At 38.5% G+C, this 15,496-nt stretch overlaps 3 protein-coding genes across 4 annotated transcripts; 2 read left to right on the forward strand and 1 right to left on the reverse strand.

Moving 5' to 3' along the window:
• The first annotated feature begins 2,503 nt into the window (after positions 1–2,503).
• LOC145906009 (microfibril-associated glycoprotein 4-like) lies at positions 2,504–4,263 on the forward strand. Its single transcript, XM_082993383.1, has 7 exons — positions 2,504–2,703; positions 2,863–2,982; positions 3,059–3,204; positions 3,312–3,408; positions 3,476–3,575; positions 3,630–3,694; positions 3,775–4,263. Exons 1-7 carry the CDS (start codon positions 2,529–2,531, stop codon positions 4,017–4,019), a joined length of 948 nt encoding a protein of 315 aa, XP_082849509.1. The 5' UTR covers positions 2,504–2,528; the 3' UTR covers positions 4,020–4,263.
• A 3,819-nt stretch (positions 4,264–8,082) lies between these two features.
• Positions 8,083–12,114, reverse strand: LOC145906888 (cholinesterase 1-like). Its single transcript, XM_082994351.1, has 9 exons — positions 12,098–12,114; positions 11,608–11,783; positions 11,141–11,271; positions 10,733–10,935; positions 10,007–10,259; positions 9,478–9,638; positions 9,142–9,303; positions 8,689–8,842; positions 8,083–8,445 (listed from the first exon to the last, which is right to left on the reverse strand). Exons 1-9 carry the CDS (start codon positions 12,112–12,114, stop codon positions 8,083–8,085), a joined length of 1,620 nt encoding a protein of 539 aa, XP_082850477.1.
• An 885-nt stretch (positions 12,115–12,999) lies between these two features.
• Positions 13,000–14,757, forward strand: LOC145906011 (microfibril-associated glycoprotein 4-like). 2 transcript variants are annotated; one of them, XM_082993386.1, is made up of 7 exons: positions 13,000–13,197; positions 13,357–13,482; positions 13,560–13,705; positions 13,813–13,909; positions 13,975–14,071; positions 14,126–14,190; positions 14,271–14,757. In XM_082993386.1, the coding sequence occupies exons 1-7, from the start codon at positions 13,023–13,025 to the stop codon at positions 14,513–14,515; spliced, it is 951 nt and encodes a 316-aa protein (XP_082849512.1). In that variant the 5' UTR covers positions 13,000–13,022; the 3' UTR covers positions 14,516–14,757. The 2 variants fall into 2 exon arrangements, with proteins under 2 accessions (XP_082849512.1, XP_082849511.1); XM_082993385.1 differs by having other exon boundaries at positions 13,357–13,476.
• The last annotated feature ends 739 nt before the right edge of the window (positions 14,758–15,496 follow it).

Below are 15,496 nucleotides of genomic sequence, written 5' to 3' on the forward strand. Positions count from 1 at the left end.
ACTAGTCGGTACGCTATGAGTTGGATGACCTGGAAGGACGGTTATGGAAAAATTAGCAAGTCGAAGATGAAAGTGAAATGCGAATGAATGTTGGGGAGGTTTAAAGTGACGGAAATTAACATTGCGTCGTTAGTTACCATGGCAACATTGTGATGATTTAGAATTATTTACAGACATTGAAATTACTTTCACCCGTTTTAAAAATGGCTTCAAATCGTAAATACGAAAATCATTGTATCAAACCGTATTTAATCCACAAATCATTTTTTTGTGTTAAAAGCAAAAACTATACATTTGCATTATTGTTATTGTCATGGTATTATTACCAAAGCATTTCGTGCGTTTCGCCTACCACGTTTTCACAGAATTATGTCAACGTGTCAATTAGATATTGACAACATATTCCGTTTTGTCATTCCTTGTATATCACGTCGTTGTTGTAATATTGCATGCAACCGTTTCCATGCTTTATGTTGATAATCCATGTAAATATAAACATTGATCCATCAGATTTGACAGTTCAGTTTGACTTTCTCTGATAAAACCCCAAAATGCATTGACGCCAATTTACAGCGACCAGTTTTCCCAATGCACAACCGCTGCACCCACGGCAGGGAATGCTGCACCCTGGTGTCGAGCTTATCAGGCGCTTTAACGTTTCCGAAAGTCCAAAAACCTAGAGTCGAATGGAAGAGATACGACTTTACAGGGGACTTCAACACAATATATTGTCATAACATTATGAACTGTTGTCATTGATACACAGACAAAACATGCTGATGATTGATAATAAAACAAACATGGTGAACTTTTCAACCTGAACTTTGATCTAACGCGGAGTTGCCACCACCGACTTGCAAAAGGTCTACGTCATATGGCTTACGGCTGAAGCCAGACATTGGAGCCACGCGGTTAACAGAAAGCAAACGCAAAGGCTCGTTTGCAAAACACCGATAAATAAACATGAGGAAAGGCCTCAGACCTGGTGTTGATTTACAAATCGACGTCGGTATCTGCGGCCATAAAAACACAATATGCAGAAAAATCAAACATTCTAAATTAATTGGTGGCGTGAAAAATGTTTCGCAGAACTAATTCAGGCAAGATGTAACTGATCACAAAACATGCTCCAGAGCATCACTGGTCTGTAACAAATAGTTGTGCGGTGGCTGTTGTTTAGTTGAATTGTAAGAAGGTGTGTTAGCAATAATACACAGTAAGTGTTAATGCAGAAATGGCAAGGATCGATATGCCCAATTTAAACAACTTCCAGCCATGCGACCTGAATGAAATTCTTTATTCTGTTGAACAAATTTCAAACCACCAATGTCGTCAGTAAATAATATTAAGGGTTAGTGCAGTGATTCCCAACCTTTTTGTGGTTCCTTCCCATTTGAGGGTAAAACAATTTCGACGCGTTGTTCAACCACTTAGTTGATTGTTACAAAGTAACCTAGGGGATGAAGTAACAAATATTTTGAGATCACTTACGATTTTTTCAATTCAAACTTGATCCGAAAATTACGGAAAGGTGCTCGCGTACCACCTGGAATGCGGTCGCGTACCACTGGTTGGGAAACTCTGGGTTAATGGCATCGCAACCAAGCTGAAACAACCATTTTCCCCGGCCAGTCATTGCGATATTTAAATAAATCAAGTTGCCGGTGATATTTTAACTCACGATCATGAGCTAATCAGGACCAACGTTCTTCCGACTAAGCTGAGGTAGCTTGCTTGTTTTTCGGGATATTGTGGCCAAGTTACACTAGTGCGATAGCGCACAACTCGCCAGGCGACACTTTCATATACATAGGTGTTGTGTAATTATATAGTTTTGTGTCCTAAAGTTGACCTAACAAAACGGCGCTTCAGATACCACCTGTAATCAGCGAGCAATGCGACTTACGCCCGTGGATTTACTGCGCACCTCAGTATTTAATTATTGCGTTCCTGGCCTTATTTGCGTCTTGGCTTTGGCTACAAAACCTGCGCACCCTTTTGTACCAATACACTTGAACTGTTTGTGACTCAAGAATTCAACAATAGGGAATCTGCATCACCGTTATCAGGCAACACATGAGTTTTATATGATATAGCATGAGAAGCCAGGATCGCCCCACTGCGCAGGCTAATTGGATGTACATTTATAATTACATAAATAGATATTTGGAAGAAAATACACTTTAATTACTGCAGTTTGCCAGTATACTGAGACGAGGTAAAACTCACTTTAAATCTGAGATATTTCTTCATTTAGGATTGGTTACAAAAACGCCTCAGGATATTTATCACTGTGAAACGTACCTGGCCAGTCGTGCAGCAAATCGCATAGGAATTTAATGCCGCAATCGACTAATATGTTCATGAAACTGCAAGGAATCCAACAAGTAGAATTCCCCACCATAAAAGGAAATGTCAAATATCAGATGACATCGCAGATAATTCTATAAAGCTGGGTTTGATGCTCATTATCGCCATTACGCTTATGTTGTGTCAACGTTTCCAGAGACGATTTGCAAGACAATTATATGATGGCGTTGCAACGAACAGTTTTGCTGGTGTTGTTTATTTCAAGTGTAAGAAGTCAGTTAAGTTTGGAATCATGCACAGTTAGTCTTCAATGTGGTAGCACTAATGGTTTGTTTCAATCAACGGGAACTCGAAACACTTCCCACAAACCGCGAGGACCACCTGGCAAGAGAGGTAAAATCGAATGACTTGAGCATGGCCATAAACAAGAGGTTCATTTTTGTGCAACTATTAGATTATTAAGAACTATCAATTTCACGATCGTTTGGGAAAAATAAGGGCTTTTAAATGTAATTTATCAGAGGAAATACAATCAGGAATGTATACTTTTAGGACCTCGCGGATTTTCAGGCCATCGTGGTATTAAAGGCGAATCTGCTGAACAATGTGAATGTGATGGAGTAATTCAACTTCAAACTGCCTTACAACAACTTGAAGCAAGACTTACAAAAGGTGAAGGTTTACCTTTAATATGAATGAAATAATTTTCCTTGGTCTTTCTTCAAAAGCAACGTCTAATGTTTAACAGCTGCTCTCAACCCGACGACTTGTAGTGACGTCATGCCCAGACATGTAAACGACACAGGGGGTGTTTACACGATCTACCCACTCACTGGAGGGCGCAAGGGAGTCCAAGTGTTTTGTGATTTGGTGACAGATGGTGGTGGATGGCTGGTGAGTCGACAAATTACTTTTAACAATTAAATCATATCGATAATCTATCACTAACATGTGATATATTATATTTTATACCACATTGAATGTTGGACATTCTTGTTCAGGTATTTCAGAAACGAGAAGATGGGTCTGAAAATTTCAACCGAGGTTGGGACGATTATGTGAATGGATTTGGAAAACTTGACGGAGAATTCTGGTTGGGTGAGAAAATGTTCAGTTGAGTGTCAGATATCTTAATGATCAAAAAACAATTTCTATTATTGATCAGGTCTTGAGAAACTCCATCAGATAACCAGTAGTGGTGGTGAATATGAGATGAGAATTGATATGGAAGATTTCGAAGGAAATAAAACTTATGCTGCTTATGGGTAAATATAAGCAAACTAACCGGATCCACACTGAGTTAATTACGTTTGTTTCAGTCATTTTTCAGTAGGAGAAGGAGGAGGTTACAGACTTAACTGGGAGAATTTCTCAGGTCCTGCAGGTAAGCGAACTACATGAAGTTTATCAAAGACATATTGGTTTGTCCATTTTAATCTGTTAAACCGAGTTAAATTTCCAAAGGCAATGGCATGAGACCATCTGGGACAAACTTCTCCACCAAAGATAACGATCAAGACACTCTTCCAGGAAACTGTGCAATGCGTTTCAAAGGTGGTTGGTGGTTTACAAGTTGTCACTCGGGAAACCCGAATGGTTTTTATTACGGAGGTCCACACGAATCTCATGCTGATGGTGTGGGCTGGTATCATTTTCGTGGTCACCATTATTCACTTAAAATTATTGAAATGAAAATCAGGAAGAAGTGATTGATAGGTTTTGGTGTTAATGTGATGTGTAAATATTACTAATTGTTGAGCGATTTTTCTGCATAATCAAATTGTTTGAAAACTTTTCCGGATATTTTTGCCATCATGAACTACAACGTTTGTTCATTTTCCCAATTGTTGTTTGTAATAATTTTCAATAACATCTGTTTCTCCCAACAGAAGTTTCTCTGCGGTGCAACTGCAAATTTATTTGTTACTGGACAATAAAATCCCCTGCACATGACGTTAGCTTGATGCCAAATATACCTGAACGTTTTGTTTAATGGCAGGCAGTTTGTGTTCGAGTAAAAACAATATGTTTAATTAACTTACATGAGATTGCCTGGGTTGTCTCCAAATCCTTGATATTTGCAACTGTTGCATATAGTTTACAATACAGAATCGAATTGTCACAAAGACAAAGCCATAGCAGTGCTAGCGGACAGACATTTAATTCATCATTAACGTTAGGTGGCAGCAGAAAGATGGTATGGCGGCGTGCACTGGCATTCATTTACAATGCACACAAATCATCAAAATGATATTTCCCACACAGTTGGGACAAGAGTACGATAAAAAGTAATGAAGAACGATAAGGAAAAGCGTGGGCGAACACATCTGCATTACAATATCGGCAACCACCGGTTATCATTGTTATTGGTGTAAACGAGGAGCAAGGGCAGAATTGCTTAGCAAGTGTCGGTACAGCACTAGAAGAAACATGGTTTGTTTTTTATCATTGGGTGATGACGCCTCCGCATTTATGTTAAACAAAAAACATTCTCTTGATCTGTCAGATTCCCGGTCCAAAATCACCGTGATTTTGAAGTCCACTGTGTGTTCCGTTTCGGTCGCATGATGAGGGAGAGCCGTTTTTTCTTAATGTTTGTTCACGTCCCGTTACTGTTTCTTCAACCTCGTTTTAAGCACACGGCCAGTTTTCCCAATGTACACAAGCCGCTGCACCCACCACAGGGAATGTTGCACATCCACACCCTGGGTTCGAGCTTATTAGGCATGTCGAAAAACCTACTGCAAGAGTCAAATGGAAGAGATACGAATTGTGTATAAGCTGCATACAGATGGAAGAGATACGACTTAACAGGGGACTTCAACACAATATATTGTCATAACATTATGAAATGTTGTCATTCATGCACAGACAAAACATGCTGATGATTGATAATAAATTTCCTGAACAAACATAGTGAACTTTTCAACCTGAACTTTGATCTAACGCGGAGTTGCCACCACCGACTTGCAAAAGGTCTACGTCATATGGCTTACGGCTGAAGCCAGACATTGGAACCACGCGGTTAACAGAAAACAAACGCAAAGGCCCGTTTACAAAACACCGATAAATAAACATGAGGAAAGTTGGAACGCCTCAGACCTGGTGTAGATTCACAAATCGGTATCCGTGGACATAAAAGTACATCATGCAGGAAAATCAATCATTCTAAATTAATTTTTGGTAGGCAAATTATTTCGTATAACTAATTCAAGCAAAGGTACACTCTAAGTCTCAATGCTGAAACGGTTAAGGATCAATCCGTGTGCATAATTTACACAACTTGCAGCTACCTGGAATGAATGAAATTGTTTGTTCTGTTGAACAAATGTTAAACCACCAACGCCGTTATTAAAAACTATTACAGTTTGCATCGCAGCCCAGCTGGAACAGCCGTTTTTTCGGGCAGTCGAAGCGATATCTGAAAAAATGAAGTTGTCGTCGATGTTTGAAACCACGACCATGACCTAACCAGAAACAACGCTCTACCGAGTGAGCCACGGTAGAAATACAATGCTTGAGGTTGTTAAAATTGTTAAATTTTACGAATTTCCCAATATAATTCTTTCTCGTAGTAGAATTATTTTAACATTGCAGCTGCTCAAATTAAATATATGGACAATAAAATCCTAACGTCGTGTTTACTCGTTGTCCAGTAACTCAATGACTCATGTGTATTTCAGACACCTTTCGCCTGCAGCGCAGATTATCGCTGCCTTTGTAACATTCTCTTCCACACCTGTGGTATTTTACTCAGTACTTTTTGCAACAAACTAGAGTTCCTCAAACCGAAACCACAAGTAGTTGCATTTAGTTTTGCCTGGGAGGAATAAATTTGTTTCCCCGGCCTTTGCTCCATTCTGCGAAATTCGTGGCTTTTAAACGCAACCTTTTGACACGGAGAAAAGTATTCTTCTGATACATCAGCTGCAGCTGCGTATATTCATCCTGCAAAGTAAAATATATGTGTTTGCCACCTTGTTCTGCAGAGCAAAGCTGAGACTTTTCTTTTACTTCGAATTATTCACAGCTCTGCCGTCAACGTAAACTTTAAAACTTCGCCTCTTTTTGGTCCAACTTGAACCAGCACCTGGACTTGTGCAATCAAAGGTCACAACATTTGCACGTTATCCATTTCTACCTGCAACGGTTTTAAACCTCTGGCGATTGGGCTCCAGCTTTCCACATGTCAGACTTTAGGTTCATCCTGTAATGAACAAATGAACGTAATATACAGTCACAGGTTGCCACATATGAAGTTAAGCTTTTTACATGGGGTGGACAAAAAACATATGCGTACATTATGGATATGGTGGATAAAGCATGCGTACATTATTAAAAGAGGTTGTTTAGTGTTAGAACAAAAATACCTCAATCCACGGTCGGTCACTGAAAAAGGTGGAACTATTTAAAACGAACCATGACGCATTTCAATCTTGTCAAAAATTTCCTCTTCCGACATTAAGTATTGGCGACACGAAAGTTGACAGCGTACTAACAAATCTTCGAAAAAATAAACTAAACATTTGACGCCAGTGGGTCCATACTGTGTCAGTGTTATGTGTAAGACAATTATATGATGATTTTTCAAACAATAGTTATGCTAGTTAGACACAACCCTGAAAAAGTCTCGCCGAATGTTAGACGAAACGTTGGTTTCCAATAAACACTTTGGAAACTAAGTGCCAGAAGAGCAATTCTGATTAAATAGTTATGCTGTTGTTATTTTCTATCAAAGAGATTTTTTTCTCCCCAGTGTGGACGTGCTGAAAGCCTTAACACATATGTCACACTTGAATGGTTTTTCCTTAGTGTGATATGTATTCATAGGTTGTTTTTTTACTGAACACTAATGAGCACGTTGTGCACTTGTTTTCTCTCCATTGTGGATCGTTTGTGGAGTTTAACATCCGATTATGAAGCACTTTTCACAAAATTTGCATCTAAAAGTTCTCCAAATGTGTTTCGATTGCGTTTAATGCTGAACGCTCTGTTATGAAAAGTGCTTTTTGCTTTATGAGGAATTCTGCGAGCTGATATTCTTCCGCCGGTGATGAAGACTTCACAACAAATGTTGCTTTCGTATGGTTTTGTATGAGTGTGATAATGGACCGATTGATTGCTGCATTTTATAAAAGCTTCATCACATAAATTTGTACTGGTAGGGTTTCTCGCCAGCGATATTTCGTTTGAGAAGTTTTATTTCGTTCTTGCAGGTAGTTTTGAGGAATTGTCCCTTTAGGTTTAAGTGTAGGTGGTTGAATAATGTGGGTTGTTGGTCAGTGCTTCCTGTTTTGAATACAAGAAAAATATTGCACACCCATCCAAAGGTAACAAAGTTTGTTGCACGCAGTTTCTATTTTTTTTGATTTTTAATGACAAAGGTGTGTTACATGCCTTTAACATCAACATACCTAAAGGGGTTGCCATTGTGACGAGGACGGAGCAATTTGACCTCATTGCACCAAGTTAAGAAGGTAATTATATATTCGTTGCAACACATTTAACACCGAAATAAAACATTGAAGTTCTTTCACAGTACACAAGAACAGCATTAGTAACGTTGGTGAGGAAATTGTGATGCGATGAACGTTTTTTATTATAATAGACTTTGATTAATGACTGATTTCGTAATTCAGTTTTGTCACATTATAAAAGTGTTTTTGATTAACCGCAACAGCAAAATTATAAAAGAATTAAATTTAAATAAAATCTATATTCGAAATACGGGTTGCTGTACAAATTGCGAGTTACTCAATCCCGACAAATATGTTAGTTTACTCCAAACAAAGCGGACAAAACACAAGAAAACAACACAACAAACGACATTCTAACAATTACAGAAGAACTTGTTGTGTCTTCAGCTGCCAATGTGGTTGTGGTGGTCATAAATTCACTGGTGGTTGTTGGTTTATTTGCTGTTGTCATGCCATCGTCCGTATTACCCGCCATTGTTGAGCTACTGACGTCACCACCCGATGACGTCATGTTAACGTAGTACCCGGTGCTGTCCCAAAAGTCGCAGATGTCTTGCATATAGTTGGTTTCGAGTTGGATTTGTGGTGAATCTATTATGATGTTTGTCCATGGAGATTCCGCCAATCTGCTATCTCTTCTGTTCAATATCTTGGAGAACTGTCAATTAAACGCACAAAAAAGGTTATTTCACCTAATCGTCGTCAATTTATTAATATAGGTTTATATTTAAATACAAAACCTGTAAGCTTGTAAAGGTCGAAAAAGTTTTTTTTTGAGTATTTTTGTAACTAGATGACTTTTATCAAAAACATTTTGCTTCAAAGAAGTAAATATGGAAATTCGAAAATAATTTCTGGATGAGAGTTTATGCCTGCAGATAGCGAATGACATTCAACTTACGCCAGCAATTTTTCCGACTTGTTCAGTGTAAGGTGGCCAGGTTGCAAATACTGGGTTGTTTTGATTTGAAGTTGGGTTCCCACTTTTCGCCATATTTGACCAATAGAATCCGAGCTGGTCCGAAACCAACCAATCATCATCAGTTGGTTTGTAACTGCAAATTTTGTCCAGTAAATATCATACATGTGGTTATTTGGGTAAAATGCATATATTGAGTTGAGTTATTAAAAATAAGTGGCTGATCCAGCTAGGCTGCAATGCTTTGGCTGTTAAGCCTGCAAACCTCATGATCGTGATACGTTAGCTGTGATCGTCAAGCAAGGACCTGCGCAGTGGGGCGATCAGGCCAATCATGCCATTGCATTAAATGTTACTGCGTTGTTTGCGATTGCTAATAAATTATGTAATAACTTGTCTAATATTCAATTAACATTTATAAATTATTCAACTTACTTCACAAAGTCAAATGTGCGAAAGAGAAGCGAGTTTTCGGCTGAGTGAGAAGCAACTCCACACGAGTAACTTATATCAGATTTGTTACATTCTGGACCCATGTTCAGATGTGTGTAAGAATACAAGTAAATGTTGTTGTCTGTTGCTCTCTGCGACGCCAGTCTGTGAACAAAAGAATACGACGGACATTGAATTCTTTTTATATTTTATTACATTAAAAACATCTATTCACGTATTACGTATTCGGTGAATATGTTGATATTACATCCTAAAGCTTTACTGGTCCAATCTGAACATTTTGAAGTTCATAGAAAATATACAAATACAAAATCGTACCTCGCCATTGCTCTGACAGGGCATTTGAAAAAGCTGTCAGATGCCAACATTCCAAGAGGAATCCTATAATCTTTCTTCAGAACTTCTCCCTCCGCATATTGTTCATATAAAGCGCTTGCCTCTGCACCAATTTCTTCGCCAAAGACGAAGTTGACCAGTCTCTGAAATATGAAAAAATAGCGTAAAGATTTTAATGTCGAGACTGCATGGCGAACTCTGTTTTAAGGTGAGTGGTTTATGACATGGTGCAAAGACGAAATTTTGCACTAAATTCTAATTGATGCGTGTCCTGAGTGCGTTCCGTAGTGAAGAAATAAAAACATTTTTGTTAACGCTTTAAAAACTGATCCCACAAGAACCCGAATGTGTCGTGGTTTGCACGAATTTACAGTGGATTTTATGTACGTCTTATTAGAGAGGTAACAATTATAGATTTTCTTCTTGTATCTTAAATCTTCAAAAAAATCTTCATGCATTTTTTGAAGTTAGTTGAATACTTGCAATTCTGGTAACTAGTTTCAAAAATAACCTGGTATATAGTTTTTGGCATTATGGCGGGAAAGAAAGTAGGAACGTAGATCTCATCCACCAAAGTGCCCATGATAACTTCCTTGTCTGTGTTCCACTCTCCATTGTTAAAAGCTTCCATTGCGTCAGTTGTGAATTCCTCCCCGTCCAATATAACCCTCATAGGTTCGATGACTCTCATAATGTCGTGACGTTGAAGATAATATGGTATTAGAACATAACTTGCTTGTACCAGTTGCTGGGGGTCTACAGACCTGAAAAGCACATGAGGTGGATCATTAATAACACTTGAGAGATAAAAAAATATGTTTGTCGGTAGCTCGAGCTGGCCTGCAGTCCTTTTATGTTATCTTGTGTTGAAATGTTATAAAGTAGTTTTCCTCGAAAGGTGAACTAAATGACTTCAATAAAGTGAAGAAGTATCGACAACAAATCAATGATAACAGTAATGATGTCAAACAAAATATCAAGAATTTACCCGACACGAAAAATCACAAAAGCCAACTAATGTAAGAGTTAGTCTTATGCACTTAACTTTATGATATGTTTTACTCATATCTTTTTATACGAAAGTTACAGTGACAGCTAGGCCTGTATCAGCAGTTTTGGTTAAATCCCAATATTTCATTTTTTTTCAAAAAAGTCAGTTTTACTTATAATAAACGCACTGACACAACGCACATACAGGTCTTGCACAAACGAAAAAAAAAGAGCAAAGAAAAATCACCTTAAACATTCGATCCCTCCTTCGTTGCAATTGGTGGAATTTAGAACATAGGGAACCAACTGCATGGCTTCATCGAGCGTCTGGTACTTAGTAATTGCCGGATTACTTTGTAATATTGCACGTTGAAACAGTGGGTTGCTCTGCTCTGACATCAAGTGGAACATGACGGCTTGAGCTCCAGCACTTTGGCCGACAATTGCAATCTGTCAGTAAAAAAACAAGAATGCGAAGCTTTTCAGAATGTATATTGGTTGCAATTAAATCTATCACATCGGCAATGGCAGCTGTTTTAAATCTTACTTTCCCGTGATTTTTAATTCTTATTGAAAATCACTAACCATTTGAATAAAGCTTTGGGGCGAAAATTTCCATTTGGATATTCATTCTTTTGTGTTTTTTTGCCCCTACCTGATTTTTGTCGCCTCCGAATTTCTCAATATTATCTTGGATCCACTGAAGAGCGAGTTGTTGATCCTTGAATCCCTGGTTTCCTTTCACTTCCTCGCCATCCTCGTTAAACGCAAGAAAACCGAAAATACCTGTACGCAGTCAACATATTCATTGATACACTAAAATGCTCAACTAGTTGCTCTTTCTAAAATTCAGTTTATTTTATCGCATATCAAATAAAAGAAAACAAGTATCGCGAAAAAAAAATGAAAATAAAAGCAATGTTTTGTATGAAGTCGTAACCTAGTGAATAACAAAGGTATAACAATGCAGGGAAACATGTTGTTAGAACAGGTTTGTTTGTACGTAAATAATAAAAAGAAATCGCACCAGAAACGAAAAGTTGTAAAAATGCACTGATTTTTAGATTTCCGAAATGCGAAATAATTTGACAGAATGCAACAAGTTTCTGACAGTAGACTCACCCAAGCCATAATTGACTCCGACCACAATCACCTCGGAAGCGTTACTCAAATATCTCCCATCGTAAACAGCAAAATTTGAACTTCCAGTCATGAAACCACCTCCGTAAAACCACACGAGCACAGGAAGACGGTCGCTGGGTGGGGCTGTTGAGTCAGACAAATCAACTGTACTCGGCCTGAATGAAATTCTTTATTCTGTTGAACACATTTCAAACCACCAATGTCGTCAGTAAATAATATTAAGGGTTAGTGCAGTGATTCCCAACCTTTTTGTGGTTCCTTCCCATTTGGGGGTAAAACAATTTCGACGCGTACCACTTAGTTGATTGTTACAAAGTAACCTAGGGGATGAAGTAACAAATATTTTGAGATCACTTACGATTTTTTCAATTCAAACTAGATCCGAAAATTACGGAAGGGTGCTCGCGTACCACCTGGAATGCGGTCGCGTACCACTGGTTGGGAAACACTGGGTTAATGGCATCGCAACCAAGCTGGAACAGCCATTTTTCCGACCAGTCGTAGCGATATTTGAAAAAATCAAGTTGTCGGTGATATTTTCACTCACGATCATGAGCTAATCAGGACCAACGTTCTTCCGACTAAGCTGAGGTAGCTTACTTGTTTTCCGGGATATTGTGGCCAAGTTACACTAGTGCGAAAGCGCACAACTCGCCAGGCGACACTTTCATATACATAGGTGTTATGTAATTATATAGTTTTGTGTCCTAAAGTTGACCTAACAAAACGGCGCTTCATATACCACGTGTAATCAGCGTGCAATGCGACTTACGCCCGTGGATTTACTGCGCACCTCAGTATTTAATTATTGCGTTCCTGGCCTTATTTCCGTCTTGGCTTTGGCTATAAAACCTGCGCACCCTTTTGTACCAATACACTTGAACTGTTTGTGACTCAAGAATACAACAATAGGGAATCTGCATCACCGTTATCAGGCAACACATGAGTTTTATATGATATAGCATGACAAGGCAGGATCGCCCCACTGCGCAGGCTAATTTGATGTACATTTAAAATTACATAAATAGATATTTGGAAGAAAATACACTTTAATTACTGCAGATAGCCAGTATACTGAGACGAGGTAAAACTCACTTTAAATCTGAGATATTTCTTCATTTAGGATTGGTTACAAAAACGCCTCAGGATATTTATCACTGTGAAACGTACCTGGTCAGTCGTGCATCAAATCGTATAGGAATTTAATGCCGCAATCGACCAATATGTTCATGAAACTGCAAGCAATCCAACAAGTAGAATTCCCCACCATAAAAGGAAATGTCAAATATCAGATAACATCGCAGATAATTCTATAAAGCTGGGTTTGTTGCACATTATCGCCATTACGCTTATGTTGTGTCAATGTTTCCAGAGACGATTTGCAAGACAATTATATGATGGCGTTGCAACGAACAGTTTTGCTGGTGTTGTTTATTTCAAGTGTAAGAAGTCAGTTAAGTTTGGAATCATGCACAGTTAGTCTTCAATGTGGAAGCACTAATGGTTTGTTTCAATCAACGGGAACTCGAAACACTTCCCACAAACTGCGAGGACCACCTGGCAAGAGAGGTAAAATCGAATGACTTGAGCATGGCCATAAACAAGAGGTTCATTTTTGTGCAACTATTACATCATTAAGAACTGTGAATTTCACGATCGTTTGGGAAAAATAAGGGCTTTTAAATGTAATTTATCAGAGGAAATACAATCAGGAATGTATACTTTTAGGACCTCGCGGATTTTCAGGCCATCGTGGTATTAAAGGCGAATCTGCTGAACAATGTGAATGTGATGGAGTAATTCAACTTCAAACTGCCTTACAACAACTTGAAGCAAGACTTACAAAATGTGAAGGTAAAACGTTTACCTTTAATATGAATGAAATAATTTTCCTTGGTCTTTCTTCAAAAGCAACGTCTAATGTTTAACAGCTGCTCTCAACCCGACGACTTGTAGTGACGTCATGCCCAGACATGTAAACGACACAGGGGGTGTTTACACGATCTACCCACTCACTGGAGGGCGCAAGGGAGTCCAAGTGTTTTGTGATTTGGTGACAGATGGTGGTGGATGGCTGGTGAGTCGACAAATTACTTTTAACAATTAAATCATGTATGTGATATATCACTAACATGTGATATATTATATTTTATACCACATTGAATGTTGGACATTCTTGTTCAGGTATTTCAGAAACGAGAAGATGGGTCTGAAAATTTCAATCGAGGTTGGGACGATTATGTGAATGGATTTGGAAAACTTGACGGAGAATTCTGGTTGGGTGAGAAAATGTTCACTAGAATGTCAGATAATATAAAGGTGAAAATAATTCCTATTTATCCTCAGGACTGGAGAAACTTCATCAGATAACCAGTGGTGGTGAATATGAGATGAGAATTGATATGGAAGATTTCGAAGGAAATAAAACTTATGCTGCTTATGGGTAAATATAAGCAAACTAACTGGAACCAAACTAAGGTATTTTCGTTTGTTTCAGTCGTTTTTCAGTAGGAGAAGGAGGAGGTTACAGACTTAACTGGGAGAATTTCTCAGGTCCTGCAGGTAAGCGAACTACATGAAATTTATCAAAGTCATATTGGTTTGTCCATTTCAATCTGTTAAACCGAGTTAAATTTCCAAAGGCAATGGCATGAGACCATCTGGGACAAACTTCTCCACCAAAGATAACGATCAAGACACTCATTCAAGAAACTGTGCAATGAGTTACAAAGGTGGCTGGTGGTTTACAAATTGTCACTCGGGAAACCCGAATGGTTTTTATTACGGAGGTCCATACGAATCTTATGCTGATGGTGTGGGATGGTATCATTTCCGTGGTCATAATTATTCGCTTAAAATTATTGAAATGAAAATCAGGAAGAAGTGATTGATATGTTTTTGTGTTAAAGTGATGTGTAAATATTAATTAATAAGCGATTTTTTTGCATAATCAAATTGTTTGAAAACTTTTCCGGATCTTTTTGCTATCATGAACTACAACGTTTGAGTTTATTTTCCAATTGTTGTTTGTAATGATTTCCCTTAACATCTGTTTCTCCCTATAGAAGTTTCTCTGCGGTACAACTGCAAATTTATTTGTTACTGGACAATAAAATCCCCTGTACATGACGTTAGCTTGATGCCAAATTGACCTGAATGTTTTGGCAGGCTGTTTGTGTTCGAGCAAACAATATGTTAAGCTAACTTACAAGAGATTACCTGTGATGTCGCCAAACCCTTGCTAGGGGCAACAGTTGCATATAGTTTTCAATAGAGAATCGAATGGTCACAAAGACAAAGCCATAGCAGTGCTAGCGGACAGGCGTTTGATTCATCACTAACGTTAGGTGGCAGCAGAAAGATGGTATGGCGGCGTGCACTGGAATTCATTTACAATGCACACAAATCATCAAAATGATATTTCCCACACAGTAGGGACTAGAGTTCAAAAAAGTAATGAAGAACTGTAAGGAAAGGCGGGCGAACACACACTGCACTACAAATATCGGAAACCACGGGTTATCATTCTTATTGTTCTAAACGAGGAGTAAGAGCAGAATTGCCTAGCAAGTGTCGGTACTGCACTGGGAGAAACAGGGTTTGTTTTTTGTCATAAAGCGATGACGCATACGCATTTGTATTCGACGAAAGTGGCTGATCCAACTACAAAGTAATGCGCAATGAAAACACAGGTTACGCATCAGCACTGAAAACAAATTGAGCCACGGACTGTAATGTGAATATCGCGCATCTCATGTAGAAGCACGCACTACGTTCTGATGAATTTGTTGGTGGCGCACCATCCACTGACATGAATTTCAACCCATCAAATATGAAATCTGCACATACAGTAGTATGTAGTGTCTGT

Source organism: Ascidia mentula, chromosome 6 (assembly GCF_947561715.1).
Source record: "Ascidia mentula chromosome 6, kaAscMent1.1, whole genome shotgun sequence".
NCBI lineage: Eukaryota > Metazoa > Chordata > Ascidiacea > Phlebobranchia > Ascidiidae > Ascidia > Ascidia mentula.